Below are 12,988 nucleotides of genomic sequence, written 5' to 3'. Positions count from 1 at the left end.
CTGCAGGATGAAAACTAAGAAATAAAAACAAGAACCATTCTGATAGCTCAGGAGAGATAGTTTTTAATTTCCTTAACTATAAGGTTCATGAAATGAGACAGGAGACTGAGGGAAAATACATTTACTTCCTTCTCAGGAAAATTTTATTTTATTGAGAGAATATGGAAAAGGGAAAGAAATCAGAGCTCTGTGAAGAGAGGAAATACATTTATCTTTGTATAATCTTTGTCAACTGAGACCATAGGTCATAAAAAACTCTGTATTTTTACATTGAGTGGGTCCTGTTTCTTATGATCTGACAAAAAGATGCAGAATCATGGGCCCTCATGACTGAAAGTAAGCTTTATATCTAATTTTGCTTCCGTATATCATCTCTGCCAAGGAACTGCTGAGTTGATTTGGGAAAAGAAAGAAAAGGGAAGGGGAGGGGAGGGAAGGGGAGGGAAGGGAAGGCAAGGCAAGGGAAGGGAAGGCAAGGGGAGGCAAGGCAAGGAAAGGGAAAGGGAAACGGAAAGGGAAAGGGGAAGGGAAGGGAAAGGGAAAGGGGAAGGGAAGGGAAAGGGAAAGGGGAAGGGAAGGGAAAGGGAAAGGGGAAGGGGAAGGGAAGGGAAGGCAGGGGAAGGGAGGGGAAGGCAAGGGAAGGGAATTGTTTCAAGAGAACAAAATCTGCATAGGCTACTATTAGGACAAATGTAAATAAGTGTCGCTGCCCTGAAAGGAAATATTCACAAGGAAAATGGGTAAGATATGGGCCCTGCCGTTACAGAGCTTTTGACTCCACAGGAGGTAAGACTGTACACACATTAACTACAAAGCAAGGCAGTAAAAGGAACGCCACATAAGCAGTGCAAACAAAGTGCCACCTAAACAATTATTAGACAGCAAAGATCCCTTCTGGCTGGGAGCTGAGGGCAGTGCTTCCCTAGGAAGGCAGGGTCAGAGTTGGGAACCAGAAAGATTGGCAGGCTTTCTAGACGTGAATATGGTTGTGAGCAAAAGTGTGGAAGAGGGAAAATGCAAAGTCAGGTTCACTTATCCAAACGCTCCAGCTTCACCACTACATGAAAAATGCAGCCTAGGGACTTGGAAAAAATGTTCCAAGAGTAGAAATCTCACGCAGTAGACTTGAAAGAAACAGAATAGATTCTTCTTTGAATATGGTGATTCAACTGGGATCCCGCCTAAATACAAGGGCTGTACCTGACCAGTTGGTCTTACAAGACTCCTCCCTAGGAATCTGGACTGCCAGCAAAATAAATCGAATCTTCCCGATGGGGGATTCTCAAGCCCTCTTTCCTGTTGTTTGTTTGGTGTTTTATTGAGAGTAAAACTTTTCACATTTGGGACTGGGTGTTTCTCCGAGTTTGTACAATCCTAAGGGCATTGAGGACTCTTATTACTTTCAGTAAATAACCAGTCCACACATCACATAAAAAGGAAAGGACAAGAGCTCATAAGCCTCCCAATCAGGTCACTCGTAGTGAATCTCCTCATTAAAAACATCAAAGCATGACAAAGTCAATGATTTCCATGTCTGCTGTCCTGGCACCCACAGAGCTGGCTGGGAATAGAGCTGCTTCAGTGAACCTGGGGGAGCAATTGTCCAAAAAAGCAGGAAAAGGATGCCCCAGCAGTTGCAAGCAAAACAAGCAAACAAACAAGAAAGCACACAGTGAAAATGATACTTTGCTTTTTTAACAGAAACAGCACACATGATTAGGTATGTGAATAATTTAGAAAAAAATTATTTTTAAAATTAACTCCATACGTGAATACCTGAAACACTACCTTGCCCATACTTTACAGGATTAAGCCCACAGATACTTCCTTTTTGAAACAATGAAGTTAAGATTTTTCAGGTTTCACCATCGGTAACTACTAGTTTGTTTCCGGCATCTGTGAGTCTGCTTCTGTTTTGTTACATTCATTCGTTTTACTTTTTACAGTCTACTTATAAGTGGTAACATACAGTATTTGTCTTTCTCTGCCATATTTCATGAAGCACAACACCCTCCAGATCCATCCATGTTGTTGCAAATGGCAAGACTGCAGTCTTTTTATGGCTGAATAATACTCTATTGTATATATATCCACCACATCCTTATTTACTATGTATGTAGTAAGGCCTAGAACTTGATGCTGAGGAGTGACAGCCAGAAGCAGTTCAGTTCTGTTTAAGTCCCTTTTCTGTGTCCCCAGCTGGGGACACAGAACCATCCTCTTTTTCCACAGTCTAGCAGAGAGGACAGGTTAACTCCATCAAAGACCCCAAGAAACAGTTTCTTAAATTTACAGTGCTGGCTTCCCTGGTGGCACAGTGGTTAAGAATCCACCGGCCAATTCAGGGGACACAGGTTCGAGCCCTGGCCCGGGAAGATCTCACATGCCACAGAGCAACTAAGCCCACATGCCACAACTACTGAGCCTGCGCTCTAGAGCCCGCGAGCCACAACTACTGAAGCCTGTGCGGCTAGAGCCTGTGCTCTGCAACAAGCAAAGCCACCACAAGAAGCCCGCGCACCGCAACGAAGAGCAGCCCCCGCTCGCCGCAACTAGAGAAAGCCCGCGCACAGCAACGAAGACCCAATGCAGCCAAAAAAAAAAAAAAAAAAAAAATCTGCAGTGCTAAACAAGCCAATAAAAAGGAAGAAAATTAAGTATGTCAAATTTTTACTTACACTTCCAGCCCAAACTTCAGGCGATCCCCCTGCCAGTTTATAGTAGACATATACAGGGTCACCTTTTTTAAAATTCACAAAACGACAATCCGGGCCTGTAAAATCTTCCAGAGCCTCACCCCGGTACATTAACACTGTATATAAAGAGAGAAAAAAAACAAGCAGATATCAGGATTCAACTTCCACAGTCCATAGTGGCTGATCAGGAAATATAAGAATCCACTGTAAACAACAATAAAGTTTCTCCAGTACTCTCTGGAACCAATCACTTTCAACTCATATGCTCAAAGCATCTATAGAGCTTTATTCATTATAAATCATGAATCCCCCTGCAAGTAGACAGGAGAGAGGGAAACTTTCCCAATGCGTCCACCGCCACACATGGCTGGTCTCAAGTGAAACTCTTGGTTCCCTCTCTAACCATCTAGTCCTCAGTCTTTGCTGTTTCATAATCATGAAAAGCTTCATTTTGCAGTTGGGTAAATTCGAGCGCAGATGCTACTAGTGTAAGCATGACTAAATGCAGAGGTAACAGGTAATTGGGGAGAGCACCCAAGAACCCCCAAGGGTTGAACTAACTAACTTGAACTAACCACTAAAAGGCCCTATCTTTAAGTGGCTGTAACTGCTACCATGCAGCAGTAAACACTGTCCATTTCATTTGCAGTCAAGTTGCTCTCTCCCTCAGTAGATGGATAATGGGAAAGGACATCACACCCTATTATGGATCCAATCACATTACAAGATATTATTTTTCTGAAAGTATATAATGTTGACTATACCCAACATTAAGGTTTATTTATTTCTATAAACAAAATCAAAAGTAGGCAAGTGGCTTTTGTTTCTATAAACAAAATCATATGTGGCAGGGACAAGCAAAACTATGAGAATTGTTTAGTAGTTACCTTCAGTCTTAAAATGCAGGACAAATCACACTCGATCTAGAAATTGGTAGAAGCAATATTTTTCTTTTTGTTGGCCAAATACACAGTTTCTAATGTAAGATGAAATGGACAATAAATGCAATTAAGCAGCAGAGAAAAAGAAGAATGAAATGGAAATAACACTTTCTCTAACAGCCAATTAGCAATAAGTACATTAAAGCACATCTTTAAATACGTATCTGAGGGACAAACATATAGATTTAAAGGGGGTTATTCGGATTTTAAAGCTAAAACCTTATTATTTTAATACATGTCAGCATCCTAATTCAGATACAATTAGGTGAGAGGCCAAGGTGAAGGTGATGGACAATTTAAGTCTGGGACTTCTATCAGAATTGGAAACAGCAATGTATCTCTTATTCCCCCTTAAAAGGGATCACTGCAGATTTGTAATAATAAATCAGATGACAACATATGCACACTGAGGAACAGCTATCTGAAAAGCACACAAGGACAGCTCACAGGCACACACCTTACTAAGTAAACACTTTATGCAACAGAACACAGACCCAGAGCCTGCTCTAGCTGCTGCCTGTTGTGTTTGGTTACATCTGTTTCGACACATGCCATTTCTCAAGTTATGTGACCACCATGGGCCCTTCCAACACCATGTCTCCATACTAAGGAAGCATCAGTGATGTGATTCTCTAGGTAACTGGTTTTGAGGAACCCAGGTAGGATACTGCTTGAAAGCAATGAATAGCAAACATCTGCTATATCCAACCCTGCTTGCTAATAACCCGGATTTACTCTGAGAAAACTGCAGGAACAATTCATGGAAGTTGCTCCTCTTTCGTGGCGTTTATTTACATCAGTCCTAGGGTTACTTCTAGGAATGGCTTAACACAAATCAAAGACTGACTCCTTTCTTTCCTCTAACGGTTGGCAGTGCTACAGTTCTTCAAATTGTGAAATTTGGTTTCGACTAACACCCATTTTGAATATAAAGAGCTAAACTGTAGGCTTCGGCCTCCTCAGAACGAACATTTTTCTATAGGTACTGGTTACAACAGATGAACAACCGTTTCTGAAGTGGTTATCGGTAAGTTTACAAGGTTATTTGAGACCGGCTGGGAGGCCACAAGGATGATACTTGTCCGGCAAATACACAGGAAGACAGCCCAAGAGCAATAATGATTAAGGCTGAAGCGAGCTGGATTTATAAAACTCTTGCAGTATTTACCGTTTTTACTTTAACAATCCTCTTCACCTGAGTTTGGGGCTCTCTGCCCTCCTCAACGCCCACGGTCCACCCTCCCACCCCCAATTCGCGGTTAGGGAACCATTCCGCTTCCTGCGCAAAGAGGAGGCTGCTGGTCCCAGGTGGCCTCTTTCGAGAACGAAAGATTTTGGCCTTTCCGGTGCCCTCCCTGTCTGGCTGTTTGCAGGAGCCTTCCAAGCACAGAAATGACAGAACTGAGGCAGAGCCGGGGAGGAGACCTTGGAACACACCGCAAGCCTGGACTCAGGGCTCGTCCCAAACCTAAACTCCAATCCCTGTTCAAAAGGCGGTCCGAGCCCCGAATCCCAGTGAAGCAGAGGGGCAAAGGGGCAGCGCCAGGAAGCCTTTCCCGAGCCCCACCAGCAACCTGCCGCAGGGAAGGCGCCCACCGAGCCCTTAGCGCATCTGCCCCCGGACTGCACCCAGCGAGGTCCCCGCCGAGGGAGCAGGATAGCGCTCGCGGGCAGCGCGGGGAGCCCAGGGAGAGCGGCGCGCCACCCCATCCTTCCTCGGAGCCGGGGCGGGCCGGGGGAGGGGACGCTGTGAGCGGTCCCCAGGGAAACCGGGGGCCACCCCCGACCCCCCACCCACCCCCGCCTCCGTCGGCGAAGGAAAAATGAATAGCTGGCAACAAGTGGGAGGTGCAGCCCCCCCCCACGGCTGGGGCCGGCTGGCCCGGGCGCCGGCAGGGCCGGAGGAGACAGACGCAAGGACCCGGGGCTCGCCCACCTCGGCGCTCCGCCCGCCCGGCCTGCGGCCCCCCGGCCGGCTTGGTGCGCGGCCGAGCCCCCGCCCCCGCGCCGCCCTCCCGGGCACTCACTGCTGCATTCGTCGTCCGCGCAGAGTTTGTGCTGCGAGAAGCGCCGGACGGTGTCCGGGTCCGGCTGGCCGGATACCCGCCAGAGCGGCCTGAGCAGGAGCAGCCACAAGAGAAGCCCCGGCGCCGCAGCCATGTTGTGGTCACCTCGCGGAGCCGGTGACGCGGAGGAGGCGGCCCGGGCGGGGCGGGGGGCGGAGCGCGGGGGGCGGGGGGACGCGCGGCGGGGAGGGGCGGTGCCCGCCGGGGTGTGAGTCCCTGGCGGACACGTCAGCACTGCCTCCGGGAGGGGATGGAGGGGGTCCGGGAGGAGGAGGAGGACCAGCACTCGCACCTCCTTCCCAAGGCTTTCTCCTCCGGTTGCTGCCTTGGCAACCGGGACTCTATCTTCTCCCTCGTCCAATCGTCTGCCTTTGCCCCTGTCCATTCGCAGTCGACCCTCCGCGAGACTACCTCCCTCGCCCACCCCTCTCTGCGACTTTGGATCCCCCGACCCCGCGCCATCCCAACAGCAGGTCTTCTTTGACACCTTCTTGCAGCTTCTGATTTCTGGTTCGTCCCAAGCTTGCTCACCCTCACCCCCCTTCCTGGTTTGGTACTTCCTTTTCCGAACTACCAAATCCCACCCACGATTTACCACTGATCGTCTCCAGTTCGAGATTCCCTCTTATTCGGACTCCCAGGGGTTTTGGGGGGCCCCATCCCATGACCCCCTTATATTAGGAAAGGGAGGTGTCAGTGGAATGGTGGGTCGGTGACGTACAATAGAGCCAGTGGCCTGCTTGCTCTTTATCCCCATCCCCGGCCCTGGGGGTTGGAGGTGGGCAATGGGTCCTCATGCTGAGATCTTCAGATTTGGGGGTCTTTATCCATAAGGGGAGAATAATTTAATTCAATGCAAATATATTGAGCTTCCCTTTTACGCTATTAATTCAGGCCAGACGCTGGACAAAGCATTAGGATGGTGAGGGGAAACACGTAGATCAACAGACAAGATATCAGGCCTTTGTCTAAAAAAGCCCACAGTTTAGTGGAAACAACTCACATCAAAACGACTAAAGAATAAATGTCGTTAGGAGGAAAAAGCTAATCAATAGCGGCTAACATTTATTGAGCGGTTTCTTAACGTCCAAGTGTTATTCTAAGGTATATATACATATATATATATACACATATCAATTTGTTTAATGTATCTTCACAACAATAGTAGGTCCTATTACTATCTTCATTTTCAAGATGAGTACATTGCATTTGTCTGTGACCAGGGTCTTCTCACTGTTGTCTCTGCCAAGGCTATTTATCAACCTTGAATGCCAATCGAATGCATTAGTTTGTTTCCCAAACTGACTGGATTCTTTAAAAGCAAGAGGAAAGAATGTGGCCCATCCATGCAAACCATAATGCTGAATAAAGGAAAAGATGAGAGATGTTCACAGTTGTTTATCTATAGGGGCCATGAGATGTCCCATTGGTCCAGTGTCGTTTCCATGCTATCTGGAGAGAATGTATAATAGATTAGGTGACTGTCCAAATAGCAGTGCCATGAGGAGTTCTTCTTTTCTTTTCTACTCTGCGTTTCATTGCTTTAGAACCTTAGGTTCTAAAGCATCTCCACCTTCATATGTTGAAAAGCAAACTTCTTATTTTCTCTCTCAAACCATGCTCCTTTCAATCTTCCCTATCTCAGTAACTGGCCATTTAATTCTATTTTCCAGGTGTTCAAGTCAAAAACTTACAAACTGTTCTTGACTTCTCTTTGTCTCATACCCCAAGTCCAATCCATCGGACAATCCTGGGCACTCTCTTTGAATTGCTTTACTGAGGTGTAATTGACATACAATAACTTGCACACATTTATAGTTTACAACTTGATAAGTTTTGACATACACACTCGTGAGACCACCACCACAATCAAGGTAATTAACATATCCATTACCCCAAAGAGTTCTCATGCTTCTTTGCAATCCCTCCCTCCCCTCCCCTGCCTGTCTCCAAACAACCTTCTGTTGCTACAGATTGATTTGTATTGAATAGTTGCTAGAATTTGATATAAATCGAATCATACATTATGTATTCTTTTTTGTCTGACTTCTTTCACTCAGCATAAGCATTTGAAATACGTCCAGGATCTGACCACTCCTCACCATCTCCTATGCTAACATTGCAGGCCAAGCCACCATCATCTCTCAACTGAAAGACTGCAGTAGCCTCCTCACTGTTCTCCCTGCCTCTGCCCTGCCCTCCCAAAGCCTATTGTCTCAACAGCAGCCAGAGCGATCATTTCCTGATATAAATGTCTCTCCTCTACCCAAAACCTTCCTCTAGCTTTCCACTTCCAAGTCAAATGCAATGACTTTATTATGGACTGCACTGTCTTATTTGATCTGACCCTGCTCATCCCTTTTACCCCCATTTCCTAGCACTCTCCCCTGGCTCTGTTAGTTTCACTCAAGTACACCAAGCCCACTCCTGCATCAGAGCATTTGCACTTGCAATTTTCCCTCAGCCTGGAACAGTTCCCCTAAATAGTCTGCTTGGCTAACTAGTTCGCTCACTTCATCAAGAGTCTGTAACAATACCATATCTTATTAGAGGTGCCTTCCCTGATCACTGTACATAAACAAGAGCTCCTTCCCATGATTACCTAGCCCATCACCCTGCTTTATTTTTCTTCAGAGCAGTTACCACCTGCCTTACATTTGTTTATCTATTTGACTGCCCCCCTCCCCCAAATATAAGTTTCACGGGAGAAAGGATTTTGCCTTACTCATTGTGTAACATAATCTCCAAGGAAAATGTCTAAAATGTCTAGAATGTATGAGGTACTCAACAAATGATTTGATAGATGAACCCATAATTCCACGTATTGTAAATATACTACACTATTAACCTACATGGAGGCTCCATATATAAATAGCACCGAGAGGGAATATGCCATGAGAGCAAGGCATTTTCTGTTTTCCCTTCAGCGGCATACTCAACACTGGAAACAAAACTTGGAATATATGCACTGTTGATTGAGGGCATATTTGTTGTGGAGGGAGGGAATGAAATTGCACTGTACTCTTTTCCTGTATCTTATCGGAATATTAAAGCAGATAAAGAGGTCATTTTGGAATTTTTCTTATTTCTATTTAGAGTAGTATTAATGACAATTCATTGGTGGAAAAAGCAAAATTCCAAAATGACCTGAGTATCACTTCACTAATATTTAATTTGACTGATTTTCACGTATGCTTTTATATGAGGATTGGGAGTACTCAGTTACTAAGGAACTGGCTGCTTAGTTTGTAGATTTTCTGGGGGTTTATGTGCATTATTTTTTACTATTATTATTGCCTTAAAGAGATATTAACAAGTTTGGTGGCTAATCAAAAAAAATCTCAGCTGACCACAGTGAGAGTGGTGGTAGTAGTTCTTCCGGCCTGCATATATATAATTATAGTGGATGAATCAGCATTCAGCTTTACTCATAGCATTTAAACACAGATGTTCAGGGCTTCCCTGGTGGTGCCGTGGTTAAGAATCTGCCTACTAATTCAGGGGACACGGGTTCGAGCCCTGGTCTGGGAGGATCCCACATGCTGTGGAGCAACTAGGCCCGTGAGCCACAACTACTGAGCCTGCGCGTCTGGAGCCTGTGCTCCGCAACAAGAGAGGCCGCGATAGTGAGAGGCCCAGGCACCGCGATGAAGAGTGGCCCCCGCTTGCCACAACTAGAGAAAGCCCTCGCACAGAAATGAAGACACAACACAGAAAAAACAAACAAACAAACAAACAAAAAACAACCCACAGATGTTCAACACAAATTCTAATCTCAAGTGCATTATTTGTTAACACCTCAAATGGAATTTTCACTAAGTAAAGGTTGAGTAAAAGTCAAAAAATAAATGTGTCTAGTTTGGTGGGGGGCTGAGCATAAAATATAAGGTATGGAGGGTCCCTGACCTTAGAGAGTTTGCAATCTGATTGACAAAACAACACAAGTACATCTGAAACAAATAGAAGACAGCATAATAACATATACCATTGTAAACCTCCCATCGTGCCTACCCAGGAACATCCATAAGGCTTAACACTGAAGTTATCAGAAATAAGCCAGTCTATTCCCAATGCCAAAACCACTCAGAGTCCAGAGAATAGGATAAAACATTTCTTAAGGACTATGGCTTCCAGTCTAGAGGGAGTAACAGGGACTAGATTTACCCTCCCTCTGTGCTTCAATTCAATATCTAGAAAACTAGACAAAATATATGAAATGATAATTTTTAGACATTGAACAACAAGCAGTATAGGCAGTGACCCCTAAAATAAGTGGAACAAATGAGGTGAGTGCTATGATTGTCCCAACTTACTTCCCATATAAAGTTTCCAGGACACAACCAGAAAAGGGAAACGCAAACAGGTGATCTCCTTGAGTTGAAGAGACAGATTTGAAAGTTTGGGGAGGCCAAAACAGCTGGAATGCATAAGGGAAGAGTACAGGAGAGAAGAGAGCTACATGGAAAAAAAGAGAACTTTGCAGAGAGAGCTCCAGAGATCTGCAGAAGGTTTCTCTCAAGTCTTCAACTGAGTAATGATAACTGCCTGTGTGTGAGGAGCTACCTGAGGCCAGGGAAAGAACCAATGAGAGGACAAGGAGAACAATCACTGCAGTAGAGAATAGTTTGTATTTTCACTAGCCACAGTGAAAAACCTGTCATATTCAGTGCATCAGGTAGAGTACTCAGTAAAGGGAAAAATCAGCCTAAGATCTAAAGCTACTCTTATCCTGCCCAGCAAGGCTTGAAAACAAGCCTTGAAAAGATAAAAATGTTTTCAAGTAAATTAACTGCATTCCAGAACAGAGGTCAAGATTATTTAAAAGAGTACAAAATATCCAACACTCAACAAGGTAAATTCACAATGTTTGGAATACAAAAAAAAAATTATGAAGCATGCAAATGAGCAGGGAAATACAAACCATAATGAAAAGAAAAATCAATAGGAATGTTCCAAAATGACACAGATGATAGAATTATTACACAGGATATTAACACAATTATATTTCATATGTTCAAGATTCTGTAGGAAAGCATAAACGTGTAAAGGAAAACGCAGGGGATAGAAAAATGATCCAAATCAAACTTAGGTGAATAAACCAATGGCTGACATGAAAAATACACTGGACGGAATTGACAGCAGATTAGACACAGAAGAAGAAAATATTAGTGAACTTGAAGACATAGTTATATAAACTTTGCAAAATGAGACAAAGAGACTAAAAGAAATGAACAGAGCATCAGTGTGGACACCTTCGGTTAGCCCAATATTTATGTAATTGGGGTCCCTAAAGGAGGTAGGAGACAGAAAAGGTGTTTGAAGAAATAATGAATGAAAGCATTCCAAATAAGATGAAAACTCACAGATCTAAGAAGCTCAACAAACCCCAAACACAAGAAGCATGAATAAAATTAGATCGATGCATGTCAAATTGCTTAAAACCAGTGGTAATGAAAAAAAAATTGAAACTCATCTAGAGAAAACAGACACACTATGTACATAGGAGTAAAGATAAATTTCTCTTTGGAAACATGCAAGCCAGAAGACAGAAGACATATATATTTAAAGTGCTGGGGGTAAAATATGAAATTCTGGCGTTGTATATCACATGAAAATATTTTTCAAAGATAAGGTGAAGTCTTTTCAACATGTGGTGCTAGGACAATTGAATATCTACATGCAAAAGAATAAAATTGAACCCTACCTTAGCCACATACAAAAATTAACTCAAAATGGATCACAGTCTTTTTTTTTGGGGGGGGGTAGGAGTTTATTAATTTATTTATTTTGGCTGTGTTGGGTCTTCGTTTTTGTGCGAGGGCTTTCTCTAGTTGTGGCAAGTGGGGGCCACTCTTCATCGCGGTGCGCGGGCCTCTCACTATCACGGCCTCTCTTGTTGCGGAGCACAGGCTCCATACGCGCAGGCTCAGTAATTGTGGCTCACGGGCCCAGTCGCTCCGCGGCATGTGGGATCCTCCTAGACCAGGGCTCGAACCCGGGATCACAGTCTTAAATGTAAAATTGGGAAGATTGAAAATCCTTGAAGAAAACATAGGGAGAAATCTTGGAGTAGTCAATGATGACTTAGGTATGACCCTAAAAGCATAAGCAACCAAATAAAAAATAGATAAATTGGACTTCATCAAATTTAAAACCTCTGCTCTTCAAAGGATCTAATCAAGACAGTGAAAAGCCAACCATATTTGTCATTCATATATCTGATAAGGGACTTAGATCTAGAATATATAAGGAAATTTTTAAGTTTAATAATAAAAAGACAAATAACCTAGTTAAAAATAGGCAAATAATTTGAATAGACATTTCTCCAAAGAAAATATATAATGGTCAATAAGTAGATGAAAAGATAATTAACACGATTAGCCATTAGGAAATCAAAATCACAATGAACTATCAAAACTACAATGAGCTATCATTTCATATCCACTAAGAAGACTATAATAGGGAGACCTTCAAGATGGCGGAGGAGTAAGATGTGGAGATCACCTTCCTCCCCACAAATACACCAGAAATACATCTACATGTGGAACAACTCCTACAGAACACCTACTGAATTCTGGCAGAAGATCTCAGACTTCCCAAACGGCAAGAAACTCCCCACGTACCTGCGTAGGGCAAAAGAAAAAACAGAGACAATAAATAGGGACAGGACCTGCACCTCAGGGAGGGAGCTGTGAAGGAGGAAAAGTTTCCACACACTAGGAAGCCTCTTCACTGGTGGAGACAGGGGGTGGGCGGGGGGAAGCTTTGGAGTCACAGAGGAGAATGCAGCAACAGGGGTGCAGAGGGCAAAGTGGAGACATTCCCGCACAGAGGATCATGCCGACCAGCACTCACCAGCCCGAGAGGCTTGTCTGGTCACCCGCTGGCGTGGATGGTGGGATGGGGCTGGGAGCTGAGGCTCAGGCTTCGGAGGTCAGACCCCAGGGAGAGGACCGGGGTTGGCTGCGTGAACACAGCCTGAAGGGGCTAGTGCGCCACAGCTATCTGGGCGGGACTCCAGGGAAAAGTCTGGACCTGCCTAAGAGGCAAGAGACCATTGTTTTGGGGTACGCGAGGAGAGGGTATTCAGATCACCGCCTAAATGAGCTCCAGAGACAGAAGCAAGCCACAGCTATCAGTGCAGACACCAGAGATGGGCATGAAACGCTAAGGCTGCTGCTGCAGCCACCAAGACGCCTGTGTGCAAGCACAGGTCACTATCCACACCTCCCCTCCTGGGAGCCAGTGCAGCCCGCCACTGCCAGGGTCCCATGATCCAGGGACA

General features: G+C 44.6%; 1 protein-coding gene across 3 annotated transcripts in view; it reads right to left on the bottom strand.

Annotated features, from left to right (window-relative positions):
• The window catches only part of MIA3 (MIA SH3 domain ER export factor 3), a 54,794-nt gene extending 48,992 nt beyond the window's left edge, over positions 1–5,802 (bottom strand). For all 3 annotated transcript variants that reach the window (XM_029230513.1, XM_029230512.1, XM_029230510.1), the window contains exons 1-2: positions 5,665–5,802; positions 2,679–2,812 (exon numbers count right to left, since the gene is read on the bottom strand). In XM_029230513.1, the coding sequence (XP_029086346.1) occupies positions 2,679–2,812; positions 5,665–5,797 (267 nt within the window). In that variant the 5' untranslated portion in view covers positions 5,798–5,802. The remainder of the gene's footprint in view (positions 1–2,678; positions 2,813–5,664) is intronic.
• Positions 5,803–12,988: the final 7,186 nt, after the last annotated feature.

The sequence above is a fragment of the Monodon monoceros genome, unplaced genomic scaffold (assembly GCF_005190385.1).
Source record: "Monodon monoceros isolate NGI ecotype Baffin Bay Population unplaced genomic scaffold, NGI_Narwhal_1 Super_Scaffold_18, whole genome shotgun sequence".
Classification (NCBI taxonomy): Eukaryota; Metazoa; Chordata; class Mammalia; order Artiodactyla; family Monodontidae; genus Monodon; species Monodon monoceros.
The sequence above is the reverse complement of the archived record's forward strand: the minus strand, read 5'-3'. Positions and strand labels throughout refer to the sequence as shown.